General features: G+C 39.9%; 1 protein-coding gene across 2 annotated transcripts in view; it reads right to left on the bottom strand.

Annotated features, from left to right (window-relative positions):
• The window catches only part of LOC117385261 (microtubule cross-linking factor 1), a 66109-nt gene that overhangs the window by 8536 nt on the left and 37714 nt on the right, over positions 1–19859 (bottom strand). For both annotated transcript variants that reach the window (XM_033982547.2, XM_033982548.2), the window contains exons 4-10: positions 18138–18197; positions 15476–16822; positions 10306–10401; positions 9496–9717; positions 8816–8974; positions 3828–3995; positions 1772–2008 (exon numbers count right to left, since the gene is read on the bottom strand). In XM_033982547.2, coding sequence (XP_033838438.2) covers positions 1772–2008; positions 3828–3995; positions 8816–8974; positions 9496–9717; positions 10306–10401; positions 15476–16822; positions 18138–18197 — 2289 coding nt within the window. The remainder of the gene's footprint in view (positions 1–1771; positions 2009–3827; positions 3996–8815; positions 8975–9495; positions 9718–10305; positions 10402–15475; positions 16823–18137; positions 18198–19859) is intronic.

Genomic DNA, 19859 nt, shown 5'->3' with positions numbered 1-19859 from the left:
GGTGGGAGGTGAAATCAGAAATATTCGGAGCACTAAAGCAGGACAATTACTCAAAAACGCATGGATCACTCAAAATACAACTCTGAGTAAGCTAATGACAAGGGAACACCGGTATAGCAAATTAAAAGCACAGTTAAGTGGATTTTGCATAATTTGTCCCCTTTAATGCCAAGGTTAAGTGTTTCAAACCACTTCCTCACAAATGCATCACCATTTCTTATCATTGCTACTTTTTCTCTTGACCTGCTTTTCTCCTTTTACCACATCTGAATAATGCATCGTCTGTATCCTCTCTGTCTCTCCAAATCAGCACTTTTCATTTTTTTTTTTTTGCCACTAACGTGTGGAGTGCGTCTGCGTTTTCATGATTGGAGGCAGCTCTTTATATGTTAATCCGCTGCACTTGTGTTAAATTAAAGCCGAGGTGCCCGGTTCAGCTCATTACGATGGCTCACAGTGGACATCAATTATTCAGTGATTCCCTGAGTTTGGTCTCTCAGGCACAGGCAATTTCAGAGCACTAAACAGGATAAACACAGACCGCTGTAGTGCGGACTCACTCACCCATTTATATACAAAGAATCCTGGTTACTTTTGCTTTGAAGGACATTTTAAAGTTGCACTATGGTGAAGGGTGTGTAACTGCTTTGCCTGGAAAATTCCAAGGGGGTGACGTCACCACCAGGACAAGTTACAGGTCAGATCTGTGCAGAGGTGACCACGCTCACTGGAGGAATGCATGTTTTTGAAGGTATTCTTGAGCAATTTTACATTTGGAATTGAAAGAAGATAGATAATTTAATGCCATACTGTGGGCCATGCCATATAAATTGGCATCTCCATGGAGACAAATAGATGGTGACCTCTTACCAGAAAAGATACATAGTACACCTTTAACCAGGAGGGACTTTGAAAGAATCGTTCTTGAACTGATAAATGTAGGTGCTTAAACACTGGTAGGTAGAGGTGTTAATGATCTGATGAAGGTAGAGAGTGAAAGAAAGAGGGCATGGACCTCTTTGGGAGATTCACAAATGCTGAACCTTTATGGCTTAAAGTCCTTTCAACTCATGACAATCAAGCCTTTGGAGATGAGTAATGGCACCACTTTCTGAAGCCAATGTGAAGAAAATATTTGTTTCATGTGGATAGGCCCAGTATTTACAGAGATATTGATCATAAACCAGGTCAACAAATCTGCAATCTGACTTCAATCAAACTAATTCCTCCATATGTCATGAAAATCTGGGGGTGTGATGCTAATTTTAGGCACTGCTCTGTCTGAGGTTCTGTCTGACTTTAATCTGATTTTTAATTTAACACAATCTGACCACAAAGAACTACCTTGGCTGAACTTCAGCATGTGAGCTGGTTTGTGCTGTTAAACAAGTCCCTCTCAAATAACATTACAGTCACAAGCTAGCTAGCATTAGCCAACAGTTTCTCAGTCACTGTCACCTTTTTTGTTGACAATAAAACACATAAAAAGGACCATGAAGACCGGTATTAATCACAGACTTCTAAAAATGTGTTGTTTAAATCCATTTTGTATTTTTCTTGAGTTTTCAGATCATCTAAACACTTAACGGGCTGTGTTTGCTAATGTGTACATTGTGCCGTCATGGTAACTGCTGATCATTCTGCCATAAACATACATGCAGGAACCCCCCCCCCCCCTCCAGTGTGATGTTACTCCAAAGTATGAATAGGGTTTCTAACATTGTAATGTCCCGTAAACACATCTGTTGTTTACCATGATCCTGTGTCTTACCCGGTCCATCTTGCGGTGCATCTCCCTCATGCTGCTGTCCCACTCTTGTCTCTCACGCTCAAACTGGTCCATGAGCTCGCTCTTCTCGCGGCTCCACCTCTTCTCGCCATGCTGCAGTTTCCAGCGCAGGTCCAAGGTGGCACTGTGGCTCTCTGACAGCAACCTCTTGTGCTCCTCCCTCTCCTGCTTGAACGCCTGGTCTGTGTCTGCGTCGGCTTCTCTCTCCTCTCCTTTCAACTGTAACCAAGATACACATTAAGGAGATATACATAGATAGAGATATATAAAGAAAGTTGTTTTCAGGAAGAAATTTAGGCCAAAAAAGCTGAGATTACAGCAGAATTTTTCGCACTGTTTATGTTAAAGGTCCTATATTACGCAAAATTGATTAGCTTTTAGCTACGTTAGCATGTTGTTACTTCATCAAAAACATTCAGTCACTTATCATTCAGTCATTTATAAAGCTCCTTTCCACCTTCAAGCCACTCAAAGCACTTTACACCAAGAACCACTCAGTCATTCACACACACATTCATACATCAGTGTACGCTGACTAAGTGTCTTGCCCAAGGACAAAATGACAGCATTCATCTTTTGGTGCTGGAATTGCATCGCCTGTGGGTCATTGGATGTGACCGCTCTACCAGTGATGTTTATGTTGACAACAGGATTCAAATTGCCAGCCTTCGGATAAGTGGACAAACACTCTACCAACTAACTACTGTCATCACTGTTTATTATGTGTAAATAAATATGACATAGATCAGAAAATGTCATGATATGGGCCATTTAAGGAAGTCTTTTATTTATGTTTTATTTGACCAACCCGTTACCTTTCAGGAGCAGGGGGCAGCTACAGTGCAATGCTGATGAGACCCCTTTCCAGATTTAAGACAACATATTGCTTAAAAGTAACTTATTTTATTGTGATTAGCCAAAATGAAATACACAAATTAACTAGAGGATTAGCCTATTGTGTGCATTTATCACACTGCATGGGCTCATCCCAGTTCAATCAATGTTCACTGCCTTTTATGAGATTTTAGTCACACTATAAAGTTGTTGCCGTTTTAAAAATACATACCTCGTGTTATGATTACTTTTATTAACATGTCTTTAGGTGGTATTCCAGAAAGTGGGACACACCTTCACTAGATTCATTCAGATCATGTCAGTGCCATATTGCCCTGACTAAAATGCATCCAAATTTTGGGGCAATCAGCTATTTTTTTTAGCCTAATTTCAATGAGAAAAACTAGAAAAAAAACATTGTATGTCCATAATGGGTTGAATTACTTTTCCTTTTTAAAGCTATATGCTATTCCCAAGTTATACACGGGAAATACCAAAACACAAACACTCATATTTCAAAATGGCTGAATAATGCCTTGTATAGGACATTTGAAAAGCGATTAGGCTGAGTGCCTCTGTAATGACTCTGTACAGTGGCCATCAGAAGTGACAAACAGGCGATTCATCATTCAAGAGGCAGCTGTCCTCGTTTCTGTGGGTCTTAAGAGGTAATTATCTTTTGAAAGAAGTCCAGTTGTTTATGTATTTTAATTAGGTCATTTTACCAGAGGTGTTGAAGATGCGGTTACACAAAGTTGTCATCCAAGAACTGACTGAAGTAAGAGTAAACAAATATTTGGAAAAAGAACAACTCTAGTAAGTAAATTAAAGAGTAACTGTCGAGGACGTAACATTTGATTTATAATTTGAAGTTAATGCAATTTGAAGGACTAAACATTAAAAAATTCATAAAATCTGGTATTCATTAATGATAGAGGTAAAAAAGAGAAAAACAAAATCATATCTGAAGGAGCGGTTCAAGACACACAATATTATCAAAATAAAGCTACTGTCACTTGTAGATTTACTCAAATTCGTCAAGAGAGTGGTTGGATTAGTACAAGGCAACAAATGTGTAATTACAGGTATGTCTTGTGTAATTTTAGCAGAGGCAGTGATCCGTGAATCTGCACATGTCCAAACTCACTGGAGCATATTGTCAGCACTGTGGCTTTAAGGACTGGCTGCTGGGCTCCATCTGTACCTGTGTGATCTGGCTCTTCATCGCAGTCTCTCTCACTGCCCACTCGGCCTTCTCACTGGCGAAACTCTGCTGAAGCTGCCCCCGCCTCCTCTCTTCCTCCCTCAGCTCCTCCCGAAACTCCTCCAACAGACAGCGCAGGGCCAGTAAGAGGCGCTTGTTCTCACCAAACTGGGGAGAAATAATGGTTAGGATAAAGTTAGGATAATTCATAAGGAAAACCAGGAATAAGAAAACATTGTAATAGGGTTGTCAAAAGTATCAAAACTCTAGGTACTTATTTGAGGAAGTGTCAATACTAAGAAAGTCACATTCACAGGACAGAAATTAACCTTTCTTAAATGGCTTTAGAATGATCTTGAGCTGTAGCAAAACAAGTATAAGACCACACAGACTAGTATATGCCCCTACTTCAACAATTACTACTACAACTACTACTACAACACCTACTACCACTTACTATTACTACATAGTTTTAGTTGACAGGAAACATTCAGGTACTATTTTGCCTATTATGTTGTAGTTTTAAATTGAAGAACCTAATTCTTAATCATACATGAATGTCAGTTAAAAATAATAACTTAGTTCTAGATTAAAAAAATGATGCTATTAAGTAAATTCTTGTAAATGTTATTAAAAATACAATTACAATACAATGTAAGTTCACTGTTATCATCTTTTCCCTTTAAGCCAAAGCTCACTATAAAGGCTCAATCAATTCGCTGTAGCGTCTCTGTCCTCTGCCACATCATCCTGTTGTGACTGCAGAATCTCCCATTGTCCTTCCCGTCTCTATCTCCCTTCCTCACTCCCTCTCTCATTCTTTCTCCTTCTCTCTCTCTCTCTTTCTTAGTGTTTCTACCTGTCCTTCAGAGGTGGGTAGCAATCAGTTAATTGTACTTATCTCTATCACTCTCCCCTCTCTCTTTCTCCCTTCACTCTTTCCCTCCTTCTCTTTCACTTCCCCCCCCTCTCTCTTTCTCCACCTCCCTCTCTTTTCTCTCTCTCTTCCTCTCTCATTCCCTCTCTTGCTTTCTCCTTCTCCCGGTGTTTTCTCTCTCTCCCTCTTGCTCCCTTCCTCCCTCTCTCCCTCACTTTCTCCTCTGCTTTTTTCTCCCTCTCTTTCTCATCTCTCTCTTCTTCCCTACCTCTATTTTCTCTGTCTCTCTCTCTCTCTCTCTCTCTCTCTCTCTCCGTATATCAGTCTCTAATTCTATCCCTTCCTCCTTCTTTTTCTCTCTCTCTCCATCTCTCTCTCTCTGTTTTTCTTTCTACCTCTGTCTTTTCTCTCTCATTCCCTCCCTCTCTCTTTCTCTCCCTCTCTTTTCTCTCTCTTGGTCTCTTCCTCCCTCCTTCTCTTCTGTAGAAATGGATTGATTGGATATCTTTCTCTCTCTCTCTTTCTCCGCCTCCCGTTTTTCTCTGTCTCTCTTTCTCCGCCTCCCTTTTCTCTCTCTCTCTCTCTTCCTTTCTCTCTGTCCCTCCCTCCTTCCCTCTCTGAAATGGATTGAGTGCATTCTCCACTCACAAATGAAGGTCACAAATGTCTGTTAATGTGAATATTATTAGATGCAGTGCAGAGCTGCTCATTACCGAGTCATAATGGACAAGCTGAAGTGGGCAGTGGTGAATAAGAGGCAATAATAATAAAGAAACAAACAATCCGCCAAAGTCAAGCAGTGAAATCTCCATGTTTTAATGTAATAGACTGGTTTTGATAATGCCAAAATACCAAAATATACACTACAACATAATACAGTATTATTACAGTAGTATTTATTATCTCATTGTGGGTAAATTCTTTATGCTCAATACATGGGGACCCGCCCTCACTTATGGAAAGAAAAATCAGGTCCCCATAATGTAAATCCTTTATTATTTAATTGCTACTTTGCAGCTGATGTCATCAACATTCCCTGGGAGTGTGATGCTAACTGTAGGCACTGCTCTGTCTGAAGCTCTGTTACTCAAGTTTAATCTGACTTTATTTTTAACACTATCTGACCATAAAGAAGTGACTTAGCTGGAACTACAACAGGTGAGACGATTTGTGCAACAAACAAGTCCCTCTAAAATAACATTACAGTCACAAGCTAGCTAGCATTAGCCAGTAGTTTTTCAGTTAGTCACTCTCACCATTTTTTGTTGAAAACCAAACACCTAAACAAGACCATGAACACTTGTATTGATCACAGCCTCCTGAAAATGTGTTGTTTAAATCTGTTCTGTACTTTTTCTTGGGTTTTCATATCTCAACACCTTTTTGGTAGTTATTGCTAATGTGGGCATTGTGTCATCATAGTAACCGCTGAACATTCTGCCATAGACATACACGCAGACCGCCACCAGCGTGACGTCTGGAAACCAAACAGTACTGAAAAGGTATATGGGCCAAGGAGGCATCAAATAACAGCGATGCACAGTGGCTGGTGACTCTGAGAGAAGACCACAGAAACCTGGACAGAATCCAGTCAGCATCACAGTGACAGACATCCAGGAAAGAGTCTCAGGTATGAAAAACTGGACCACACCAGGCCCTGACATGACCCACGCCTACTGGCTAAAGAAGCTTGCTGCTCTCCATGAGCACCTTGCAGCACAAATGAACCAACTGTTGATGGATGAGACTCACCATGAATGGCTAACTGAAGGGCACACAAAGGGTACAGTCCCATCTAACTATCGGCCAATAACCTGTCATCACTGTGGCTAAGATAAGTGGGCACATGGATCAATACATGAGCACAGCATAGAGGAGCATTGGCAAAGATACCAGGGGAGCCAAACATCAGCTCCAGGTAGGCCTAACAGTCACCCAAGACTGCAGAACCTGTAAGATCAACCTGTGCACTGCCTGGATTGATTACAAGAAAGCCTACGACTCAATGCCACACAAATGGATCACTGAATGACTGGAGCTGTACAACATAGCCAGATGGTGTCAAAAAGAGGTAAGGTAGTCCACACAGAAGGGGTCTCACTCCCAGAAGGCACAATAGCAGACATTGAGGACAGTTACAAGTACTTTGATATCCCACAAGCAAATGGCAACCTTGAAGAGGAAACAAGAAAAGCAGCCACGGCCAGATACCTCAGACGAGTAAGGAGTCAGCTCAATGACAAGAACAAGACCCAGGCAATACACTTCTACGCCCTGCCAGTAATCAGATACCCAACAGGAATCATAAGCTGGCCAATGGAGGAGATACAGACCACAGATGTTAAGATCTAAAAGCTCCTGACCATACATGGCAGGTTCCATCCCAAATCCAGCACCCTGAGACTGCACGAGAGCCGTAAGGAAGGAGGCTGAGGACTAGTGAGTGCGAGAGCCTCAGTTCAGGATGAAACATTCATGATCCATATATACATCAAGGACAAGGCCCAACAGATGACGTGCTCATAACCAATGAAAATATGTCATATATGAAGCTTAATGCTTTACAAAGGAACAGTTACAAAGGAACAGTCTGATTACAAAGCCATACAAAACTATGGATTTCAACCTCCTCTTATGAGTTTTACTACAGTGTGTCTATAGTGTATCTAGGGCAGTGCTCTCATTTGCATATCAGGCTCTCGTTATTGGCTTGAAATTTTAATTGCCATGCAGTGAATCTTCCCCATACAAGTTCACTGTTTGATGGAGGTCTGATAGCTACAACTGTATACATATTTCTTCTTAATTACGGGTCAGATTAAGGGCGTATTTACACTTGCTCTTTTTAGGTCCTGGTTTGCAACCATTTTAGTCCAGATTAATGCTGTCATGATACTAAAATTTCAAACTCAATTTCTATACTAAGGAATGATGATAATAAAAACACTCTTTATTTAGACAATAAAACATCATTTTCAACATGAAACTGTAGTATTTTCTTTTAGCATGTGGTCTTATATCTGTGTTATCCCTCAGTCGTCCAGGTATGTTCCATAGTGGTCCATGGGTGTATACTAGTCTATGTGTCTTGTACTTGTTATGATGCAGCACAAAGTCTCCATGGAGACGTTAATGCTTTGCCTGGAATGTTCCACAATATGCCATTAAATGTATCTATCTACCATTTATTTCATTATGGTTGGTTTTATTCTTCAAAAATACCTTTCAAAAATTATTATTGTTTAGGTAAGGGTTTGAAACCTTCTGTTATTAGTGTCCTGGCCAAGAGGAATAAAAAATACTCCATTGTACTTTTGAACTCAGTCATGCATTAATGATCATAACATTATAATATTAATAAAGTATTCTTTTATGTCAACTGAATGTCCCTGCAGGGATACCGTAGCTTAACCTATATTTAATTCAACACTCTAAACATACTCTACTGCAGTGCTATATCTTGTTAGCACATGAACTTTCACACCATCTCTGACGCACAATCCAGCTTCATTATAAACAAGATGGTGACACTCTTTCTCTATAAATAGTTTAATTGTGTTATTGTAGCTCCAGAGTATAACACATTTATTTGAGTAGTGCTTTTCCCAAATACTTTTTTAGTCTTAGTTGAGTAATTTCTTGGACCGCAACTTTGTACTTCTAATTAAGTAAAGCCAATAACTAAATATCTCGTTTATGTATAGAAAAATATGATTGTACCCTTAGTTTTAAACCTCTACAAACATGTTCTGTGACTGCAATGCATGTGATTCTTGTATTAGCTTATCGGTTCAATTTTAAGTCCAGGAGTTGTTGTTTAAGTTTCAGAGTTGTTTACAATTTGCACTCGTACAAATTGTACTTTTTAAAGGGGGGATACTACACTTCTATGGTATTAACTGCTAACACATAGCAGAAGCAGAAGTGTGCACTCCTCTAATGAAACTACTGCACCAGGTTTGTGAAGTTGTAGTATATGCTGTGTGGGAGCATAGATGAAGTAGGATTGTGGACTAAGCTTTGGACAGAATAGTACAGCTAACTGCTTTCACGGCTCATAAGCCTTCTACCATCTATCAATATATGCTACCACAGCATGGATCAGTATTACCTGTCTCTGGTGCTGCAGGTGCCGGTCGGGTGAGGGGAGGGAGATAGGGGGCGCTGTTTCTGTGACGTCCCCTGAGCTGTGGGCTAAACTCAGTCTGTCGTCGCGTTCTGTCTCTGCCTGTTCCACACTCAGCTCTGGGATCCCCTCCAGTCTCTCCAACTGCAAAACAATAACAGGCAATATGTGAAGTCACATTCTGTTATGTTATTTTTGTATTGATTCCCTTCAGCTGATGTCATCAACGTTCCCTGAGGGTGTGATGCTAACGGGAGCCACTGCTCTGTCTGAGGCTGAGTTTTAATTTAACATAATCTGACCATAAAGAATTGACTTTGCTGGAACTAATTCATTTTGTATTTTTTCTTAAGTTTTAAGACTTAGATCTCAAAACTGTGTTTGCTAATGGGGTCATAGTGTCACCATTGTAACTGTTGAAAATTCCACCATACATTCCTAGAGCGAGGCAAGTGCAACTATCAATATATTGTGAAGCCCTCAAACTAACATGGTGATCTAAATATATTATGTGTTAGCAATTAATATTCCAGAGAAGTGTAATATCCCTTAAATTTCCCGGCTCCTTAATGAATGTCTCTCCACCTTCTTGTCTAAAAAATGTACGGACCAAAAAGTAAACAAATGCATACACTTATGACATAATCCCCTGAGTGTTGTCTGACCTCTGGCTGTGTTGCGCCCTCTGCTGGCTCCTCCCTGTGCCTGCTCCTCCACTGTGCCAGAGTGGCCCTGAGCTTCATGTACAGTATGATGGTATTTCTCCTGAAGAGCCGGAGCTCCTGGTGCAGGGCCGCTCTCTCCTGAGGCCAACCTGAGTCATGAGTCTGGAGCCCAGGTAACTGCAGACCGCCGCGCTGAGCCTCTGCACGGAGCCGCTCATCCTCCTGGGAACAAGAAATCAAGTGCTAGTGTTTATTTTTAATATATAAGTTACAGCAGCAAATGTGTACAGCTCCAGCATTAAAGGGGCTGTACCTGATTTTTTCATGTAATAAAGTAATAAGCTCGAGTACAAATGTATTGTAAAAGCATCTCTCACTCACTGTGTGCTGCCTGTATCTAATTATAAAGCATTTTTATCCTTCGCAAACCAGGAAGTGCACTGTTAGAATGCTAGCTGTTGTGAATCTATAAAATAATACTATAACTATATCTATAAAATAATACTACATGATTTTATTATATTCTGCCATGGTTGTTGTTAGCATTACCATGATGATGAAAGTGTTAAAAAGTGCTTATATACTCATTGTGTTTGGATAATTTTTGATGTTTTTTTTTTGTTTTCAGCCTTTTAAACACAGTTAAAATCAGGTACAGGGCTTTTAAGTTTGTCTGTGTTTCTTGTCTATTGTTTTGATCATGTAATAGTTTGATCATGTATTATAAGAACTTTGACGCTAGCTTTTTTTTTTAGCTAGCTACAAACTGCTGGTGTTTTTTATATGCCCATTTTATGAGCTCTGCAATACCTGTGTGAGGCAGAGGGTTGCCTCTTCTGAGCTGGACTTAAGTCTTCGTTCTGGGTCCAGTCTGAAGTGAACCTCAGAGACCGAAGAGTCCCGGATCTGAACCAAAAACACAAGATTATGATGTTAAATTTAGTAAATACTTAAATTATATACCATATATACTTTTAAATATATATTCAATCAGTTAAATTGATCAATTTTCCTTTTTTAATCAATACTCACTGTCATTTTTAGACTCTGATTCACCAACAATTTTAAAACACGCTTGTAGCTATTCAAAGTCGTAGTTAATCCTGAGGCTGTTTTGTCATTCATTCATTTTCCCTGAGCAGAATAAGCACATGGACTATCTGCCTATGCCATAACTGTGTGGGTTTGCCTGTGTTATTATGTAACTCTATAGTGAGGGATTTCTCTATGGACATAGAGAGCGTGACACAGCGATTATGCTTGTGGGATTATCATAAGAGAGGATTTGCTAAATTGCTGATTCATGTTAGGATTTAGTGGATGATAAACTGGCATCTTTATGGTTTAATTTGATTCAGGAGTGTGCTGGCAGTGCACACGGGGGTCACAAAATCAAATGAAAGATTTTACTATTACCAGGATGTTACGTGCAGTTGTGTGAGGCAGAGTATTTTAGTTTGAGTATTTAGTTGTAGTGCTACAGTACAACTACCAGAAATGTATTGGGTTTAGCAATAACTTATTCAGCTAATGACATTTGAGGGAAGGTGTATGCTTAATTGTCTAATCCAATACAGATTATTTATATATAGCACATTTCATAAACAAAAAACATTTCCAAAGTGCTGAACAATACAAATAAAATTTATAATTAAAACTAAATTATTATCATATTTTTTGAATGGTGCAAAGTCCTTACAATGGCACCCATAACAGGAAAAAGTTATGTGAATGAAATTCCCAAATATAACAAGGAAATTGACCAGTTATTCTTTGCATTATATAGCAATTAAAATGGGGCTTAACACCTACACTCCGCCCACAATCTTATTTCAAATTGAGCTGATAAACTGGACAGTACCTGAAGGACTAAAGAACAGAGTGAGGGGGAAGGGGGGTAGGGTCTGGACATATGAAGAACTATGTAATTGGTCTAACAGGTATCTTCATTTAAAACGTCGCCAGGTGTAAACAGATGTAAACAGAAACACCTGGCTGTAATCAGGGCAGTATTGAGTGATGTCACCAGCTGCTTCAAAGTGCAGAGGCTCCCATTAATCTGTTCAACTCTGCACAACTTGTGGTGCAGTGTAGAATGTGTATGATTTTATGACAAAAAACAAAACTTTTTACAATCATTTTACATAGCAAAGATAAAAAGAATTTTTAAGAATCGATTAATGTTTTAGCGTGTTGTTGTTGTTCAGCTCTTTTAATGATTTAAAAGGGGAGCTGTTCCAGATGGACATCCCTAAGCTAACCTTATTGACACTGTAATATCACTTTAATATGAGGTGACAAGATCGTAACAATGAGAGACTAACCTCTGCTCTTAAAGCCAGGGCACGGTGGTACTTAGAGAGTCCCGGGACACACCGCTCCTGAGCTAAACGCCACTCCAGCTCATCCCTCGGACAGGGCTGTGGTGAGGCGGGGAATAGGGGCAGGAGGGAGGGGGGGTGAGGAGGAGGAGGAGGCAGTGGACGTGTATGAAGAGTGGACAAAACACACAGAAGACAAACCAGTGAGGGAGGAGAGTGGTCGGACGGGAACAAATGAAAACTGAACACACAGGATGGGGTAAAATTAAATATGCTAAAGGGCTGCACAATGTGACTTGGAATACTTGGAAAAATTTTGTACATATATAGGATCTTCATTTTAATTGCATGGTACTGTAGGATAGTGCAATTAAACAGATATTAATCAACATTAAGTGGAATGACTGGCTCCTTAACATGAATGGTTGGAACCAAATCTCAATTTTTTTTTTTTCTTTCAAATTTGTATGCACTTTTACATTGATTAACGCTGAACCAACACAAGAATTAGCATGAAAGTAGAGCAGGTAACACTAGTGAGAGCTTTTTACACAGAAACATATTTGGCATCATAATAACAGTTGCATTTTTTTTTTACTGTTATTATTACCGTAATGTTTAATTTAAATGTATGCATAATTTCAAAGCGTAAACACACTCCCACTCTCAGTTTGCACAATTTTAAACAAATCTGATTAGTTTGTTGTCCAAAATGAGTTATCACACTGGCTTCTGTCATATAAATACATAGTAAAAGAGCCAGTCTTTTAAATGGCTCTTTGCAGTGAACAGATCCAAAAGATTTGTAATCCATAAAAGAGCCAAAAGTCCCATCACTAATCATCAGTGATATGGTTGGATCTTTTTAATGGAGAGGTATAGAGCCAATCTTCTGTCAGTAAAAGTATGTGGTTTGGAGCAGAGTTTAGACTTTCAAGGAAGAAAAATCTTTTCACTAAAATTCATGTTGAAAATTTGTCCTAACTAGCCACTTAAAGCTAAATGAATAAGGTTTGAACCACAATCTTTCTGGTTCAAGGGCGAGTGCTTAAACCAAAGTTCTACCATAAAGTTAGGGTCAATGATAAACAAAACACATTTTAGGAATAAATTAGGTTATCAAAACTATACTTAAACTAAACTGAAGTAACTTAGCCAATATTTACAGTAGACTAAATAATAAATAATGAAATTGTGCAGCCTTCATATGCAAAAAGTAAACTAAAATATAAAACATACAAGGATTCTACAGTACAAAGAAAAGCGCAAACAAAAAGACCAACTTAAAGATGACAGCGTATGAGAGGGACGAGAACAGCACTAGGACCAGGATGAACAGGATAATGGGCTGAAACATCTATAAATGTGCCAATGGAGGAGGAGGAAACAGAAGGGGCACACAGAGGGAACAGGGAAATGCAAAAGATCCGGTTATGAAGCGCATGCAATGAGGAGGTTTAACATGAGTCCAAACCAACAGCTGAAACAGATACCAAATGCCACAGCTAGGACGCTAACAGGCTAAACAACACAAGCCGTGCACAGCCGCGTGTAGGACAAGCAGTTAGCTCAAGGTGCATCCAGAGACCATAAGATGCACACACTGTATTGACATAATACAGGAACTAAAAGATATTTAGAGCAGTAAGTTTACATATCCCATAGCAACAATGTTACATAAATGTGGTTGTTTTTAGTTTAGACACTCACCAAAGGAATGATTTTTTACACTAAATAGCAAGCTAATAGCAAGCATTATTCAATCCATTATTTTATGGTTAGAAAGCAAGTCGTTTGATTTTAAGTTAACGTGTATATACAATATAAAATAATATAATATGTAAGTTCAACATAACATTGTTCAGCATTATAATTAACATTAAAATCAATATATCTACTTAAACTTTTTTACTAATGTCAGCCTTTTGTGAAAGCATCTAATAATAAATTCTGTCATTCTATAATCCACAGTTTAAAAAAAATAATTTCATATAGATCAAGTGAAACAGATTTTAAATGCATTCAAAATATGCATTCAAAATGGTAAAGTCAATGTAAAATTATATTCACAATTGGCACTGCAGTGAGCAATTGCATCTCACAGAGACAAAAACAGTTCATGTCATTGTCTTTGGTGAATGTAATAAAACCATGCTTAGCAAGTACATTGTGAAAGAAAAGTTTTGGTATTAGTCGCTGTATTTTGTGTAGTAGTTTGAGGTCATTCCACCCAGCTTCACCCAGACAAACAAGCAGAGATCTGTCAGGCAGGAGCAGAGGCAGGAGCAGAGCACGGACAAGATGTGAACATGAAGCAGCTTCAGTCAGCTACCCTCACAGAACACAAACAGCGCCAGCGAGTCTGACTGTTAGGGACCTCCAACATGGCCACCAGTTATGCAGAGATCAACATAATGAACCTAATTTGGAGTCTGTTCACTTTTAAGGGGGCAGAAAGCAGGATGCAAGACAGCTTCTTCCAACTGACATGCATGCACCTCAAGAAGCTTCCTAAAGTGGCATTCAATGGCCTTGTCAAAATAGAAACATATTGCCTCCTAAAGACCAAACAAAATCATGTTTTTCATCAAAAGTCTGCAATGTGCTGTTAAGGGCAGACTGATTTTGTTGCCTTTCCAACTGCAGACAGTCTATTGCTAGTGCACAGTTGTAGCATTGCAACTGTATAATAATATATATCTCAGAAGCCACTCATGGTCTGAATCCATTTTTTTCAAGGAAGAAGTGTTTACTAAACTTATTAACTGGGTATTGCATTTATAAATACACATACTGCAAGAGAAATTCCATTTGTGTGCTGTATAGAGGACACTCCCTGCCAGCACAGTCCTTGTTATGTTGCCCTACTTCATCCGAGGTATAATACTCCCTCCAACAGAAGCATAGCCAGACTGAACTGGACTGGACTGGACAACACTATCACAATGTCTTGAGGGTTCATGTCTCCTGGTCCTGGGTCCCATACTGATAGTAAATAAACTTCTCCTGCATTAGAACTCCAGCGTCATGACTCTTCTCTTCAGCTCTTAGGCTAGATCAACTTTTTCCACTCACACCAAGCACTGCATTATCCAGCCCATTGAACTCTCTTTCACAGCCCTGCCAAAGCACAGACAGCCAACAGCAGCAGACAGTGAGAGGTGAGTGCGTCTATGGGCAAATGTGATGATGCAGATGTGGATGCTATGGTGCTGAGCATTGGCTGGTCCATGGATGGTCTTGGGTGGTCCATGGGTGGCACTGGGTGGGGGTGGGTGGGGGTGGGTGGGGGTGAAAGGGGAAGTGCCCAGGGGTAGAGCTGGGTGGCATTTGGGTGGAGCTTTGTGACCCTAAAATCTCGGCTGTGCATGGGATGTGTGTTCAGCTACAGATGTCAACATGTTTTAGAACAATGAAATCAAGCATTTTAGTAGCTCTACTAGATTAAAGTTAAAAGAAGAATGTTTTTGGATTAGAATCAGTATTAAATATGATCTAGACTGATGTGATGCTAATTGGTAAACAACTGATACAAGGGGCATTCCAATAATATATTTCTAATTTAACTAATGGTATTCTATACACTGCCCCAACATTTTGAAATTGGTTTTGTAAAGTAGCAAAAACCAAGATAACCCTTTCCGTTTTACAAATCTTACCTGAAAGTCAGTGCCCAGATCGCGTCCAAATGTTGCTATGGGCGAATCCCGGGACATGGAGGTGACTGTGGACAGGAAGCTGCTGGATTCCGTGAGATTCGGCATGGGAGAAAGATCATCCGTCCTGTCCCTAAACGCCTCTCCAACGTGCTCCAATCTCTCCATAAAAATATGCAACTCCGTCCGAAACGCCTTCATCCGCGTGTTTATGGTGTCCAAAACTTGAGTATCAGGTTTGGAAGTGGAAGAACTGCTAGCATCTGTAGCTTCTCCAGTTGTTACCACTAATCTTCCTTCGTACACCAAGCTATCCGTATCAGTTATAAGTCTATCCACAGTTTTGCCTAACCTATCTGCTTCCCGTTTTACATTGTTAAAAGATTCCCTCTCCTCTCTCCTACGATTGGCTAGCTCAATAGCACTTAGTTCGCTACCATCTGAAGGTTTGATACTACCAAACCCAGAAGTTGTACCAGTTTTCTCAAATAGATCATCAGAATCACTCTCCCCGCCGATTGGGCCCTCACGTTTAGGCTGTAGTAGCATTAGCCTGTTAGCTTCTTCCTCTTCGGCTGCCTGATCTGCGTCGCTATCCCTCGGGCTAGCTGTGCGCGTTCCTGTGTTAGCTGCCAAATCATATCGCTGGACGTTGGAAAGTAGCACGCGGTTTTCGTACTGTAGCTTCATGACTTTGCCGCTAAGTTCGTTTATCTGTATCCGCGCAGATTTGAGCTCTTCCATGATTAAGCTAGACCCATTCCCGCTTTTAAACAATCCTGCTTCACTGCTTTCTTCTCCTATTGTGCTACTCCCGCTAGGTCCGAATTTAAAACGATTCAATTCGGATGTTAGCTGCCGATTATGATCTTCTATTTCAGATATCGATCTTCTTAAAAGCTCTGCCTCCTCTTCCACAAACTGTAGGTGGCGCCGTAGTTCGCTGGCCGATTCTAGCGCGTCTCCTCCGTATGGCGAAGACGGCATGCTTGAAAACGGTTCGCGACCAAAACAATCACGTTCATACTGGCAACGGATGTCTTCATTTTCAGAGCGCAAGCTACGATTTTCAACTTCTAGCTCTACGATCTTTCTACCCAAGATGTTAGCTTCTTCTTCCACTAATTTGAGGCGTAGACGTAGTTCGGCCTCCCGCGTGGAGTGAGGGCCCCCTCCAGAGCATTCGGCTAGCGGTAACGGGCTGTCCACGTCTCCATAAACAGACTTGTATTTCTGCAGTTCTTGTTCTAGTTCATCTTTTTCGCGGCTAAGTTTGGCCATCTTCTTCCTCATTAGACTGGACTCTTCCTTGACGAACTGCAGCTGACAGCGAAGGTCTGCACTGTCCTCCTAAAAATAACAGAGAAAATGGGGTCAGTTCATTGCTATGTTCTTAATACTGCATGAAATGTAGAACTGTAAAACTGCTAGTGATCCATTCAATATAGTTAGCTGAACAGACAAAACTGCAACTTGCAAGAATGGCAAAACTTTTTTCAGGTTTTCAGTATTTGTTTTAATGGAATATAAACCATTTCAGTTAAGTTTAGGCATGTAAGTGGTTTAGCTGTATATTATAATTCTAGGTTGTGACTTAGTTCTGGCTTCTGAGTTAGATCCATTAAGAAACAGATAAAGGTGCACTAAGTAACTTTTGTACTTGAGGTTCTGCCACAAACTTGTCTCCAAGGAGATGTTATTCCTTCTATCTATATCCAAGACAACCACCAAGCCAAGTTACAGGTCAGATCTGTGAGAAGTGACCCTACTCACAGTAAACATGCATATTTTTTCAACAATAAAACATCTCTAATCACTAAATGCAAGATAGATGTTTTTAATGCCATAATGATGAACATTCCAGGCAGAGCAATAACATCTCCATGGAGAGAAGCAGGTAGAAGACCTCCAATCAGAAACGTTATATAGTGTACCTTTAAAACCTGGTTTGAATGTGTTTTTTCCTTTAGTCGCTGGTTTACTTGCAGTGGTCTTATGATCGGAGGTCATACTCCCAGATGGAGACAAGAGCCAGTTTACCGTATTGATACTTTGCAGTGACATAAAGCTGGGGGTGTAATGCATGTATGTCTATGGTGGAATGCTGAGCAGTTACCATGGTGACACAAGGCAAGCAAGAGCAAACACTGCCAAAACATTTTAAGGTCATCTGAAAGCTCAAGTGTTTAGGTGTTTTAGGTGATTTTCAACAAAAAGGTGAGGAGCGTCTAAATGAAAAACTGTTGGCTAATACTAGTGAGATTGTGAATGTAATATATTTGAGAGATACTTGTTTAACAGCACAAATCAGCTCACTTGTTATAATTTTAACAAAGTCTGTAGTTTACAGTGGATTGTGTTTGAACAAAGCTCATATTTAAGTCCAGGTTGAGTAACAGAGCAGAGCCTCCAGTTTGCATAGACTGTCGACAACACCAGCTACAAAATATTAACTGATTATTTTGTACTTTGCAATGAAAAGGTAAATAAATATTGAAATATTGAATCTGCTCAGTTCTATTACTGATTAGACCCAAGAACTAAGCATTTTAATATTATTCATTTTAGCTGCCCCTATCTGTACTACATAATATTGGCCTATAGAATGTTGTGTTGTCACCTGAAACCCAACAAAATAAACTGAATACAGACACACTGTACTCACCTGGTTTGTGGATTTCTTGTCTTTGAAACTGTCTCTCCCTCCTCGCCTCCGCTGTGCCATCTGCAACAAACAAGAGAAATCAAAGTTAGTTCAAACTGCAGCCAAAATGAAAAGTGTTAGAGTGCACACAGAACAATGAACCAATATGAAAATGAAAATGCTAGTTTGATTGCGTGTCAGCCCTGGGTACTTTTCTCTCTTGTACATATTTGCTAAATCATTTTGGGCAATGTGGGCATATCCAACCCAACCACAGATAGACCAAAGGAAGGCACTGTATAATAACTATTCCATTTACTCCTCCACCCTAGGGAGGTGTTCCGGGCATGTCCCATTGGGAGGAGGCTCCGGGGAAGACCCAGGACACGCTGGAGGGACTATGTCTCCCAGCTGGCCTAGGAACGCCTTGGGGTCTCACTGGAGGAGCTGGAGGACGTGTCTGGGGTGAGGGAAGTCTGGGAGTCCCTGCTTAGACTGCTGCCCCCACGACCCGGCCCCGGATAAGTGGAAGAAAATGGATGGATATTCTATTTACTGTACAGTCTTAACAAAGCATGAACAAAGGCTTAATTTATCACGAACAAAGTTATTAAGAATGATTCAGGCTTAGTAACTTCTTAATTAAGGAGTTAGGATATTAATTACATACTTACTAAGCCTAAATGTGTAGGTGTAATTATTATTAAGATTTAAACACACAAACCAAAAGTGCAATTCAAACAAGTTATATTTATATTAAAATGGCTGCCCTACATAAAGTCCATGGTTAAAGTGGAGCAAAACACTAAATCGATAATATTTTTGCAATTTTAAAACAAATTTGCTGCTCACTTCAAGTACCATGTGACATCACACAGGACTGCTCTGATTACAGTCAGGTGTTTCTGATTATAAACAAATGCAGGGGTGGAATTATAGATACCTGTTAGACCAATCACACTGTTCATTATACCTCCAGACCCCGCCCTCCCTTCACTCTTTTCTTTAATCCACATACACTACCTGGTTACCAGCTCTATTTAAATGTGACTGTAGTTGGAGTTTAGGTGTTTAATCTCACTTTAAATGTTGAAAATATATTGTATTGATAAGCAAACCAAGTCTCATTTTCACGCTTACAGATCAAAGAGGTCGCTGAGTTCAATGTTAGTGTATATGTACACTGATGCTGATTCAGTGTATTTTTTAAAGCCCTTAGTCATGAGCAGGTGCACAGGAAACCGTTACATATGGGGCCTCGGTTTGTGCATCTGAGTTGGCAATATCCAAGAACACTGTAAATCTGGAGAGATCTTACATAATGTACACATGCATAGGTCAGCTAACATAAGGGAAAGTACCAAGATTTGACACTATATGAAATCTAATCTCTTTGACGTGCACACATCAGCAACAGGCATATGGGAAGAACAAAGGGATGAATAAAACAAATGGAAGTTTCAATTTCAATTTCCCAAAGGGCCTATATTACACTGTTTTCTGATCTATGTTATAATGTTGTTTCCTCAGCAAAAACATACCTGCAGTTTTGTTTAGTTGTGTGCTGAGTTCTTCTCTCAAACTGAAAACACTCTTTTCCATTGAGAGGTGGTACAGGAAGTGCTCCACTGCGTTTTTAAACTCCATAAAGCTTCACTAGAATCATTTGGATCATTTCAGTCTTGGAATTGTCAATCTCTACTGAGCAAATTATTATAGCTAACTGTTAACTTGAAAACTACG

Source organism: Periophthalmus magnuspinnatus, chromosome 17 (genome assembly GCF_009829125.3).
Source record: "Periophthalmus magnuspinnatus isolate fPerMag1 chromosome 17, fPerMag1.2.pri, whole genome shotgun sequence".
NCBI lineage: Eukaryota > Metazoa > Chordata > Actinopteri > Gobiiformes > Gobiidae > Periophthalmus > Periophthalmus magnuspinnatus.
The sequence above is the reverse complement of the archived record's forward strand: the minus strand, read 5'-3'. Positions and strand labels throughout refer to the sequence as shown.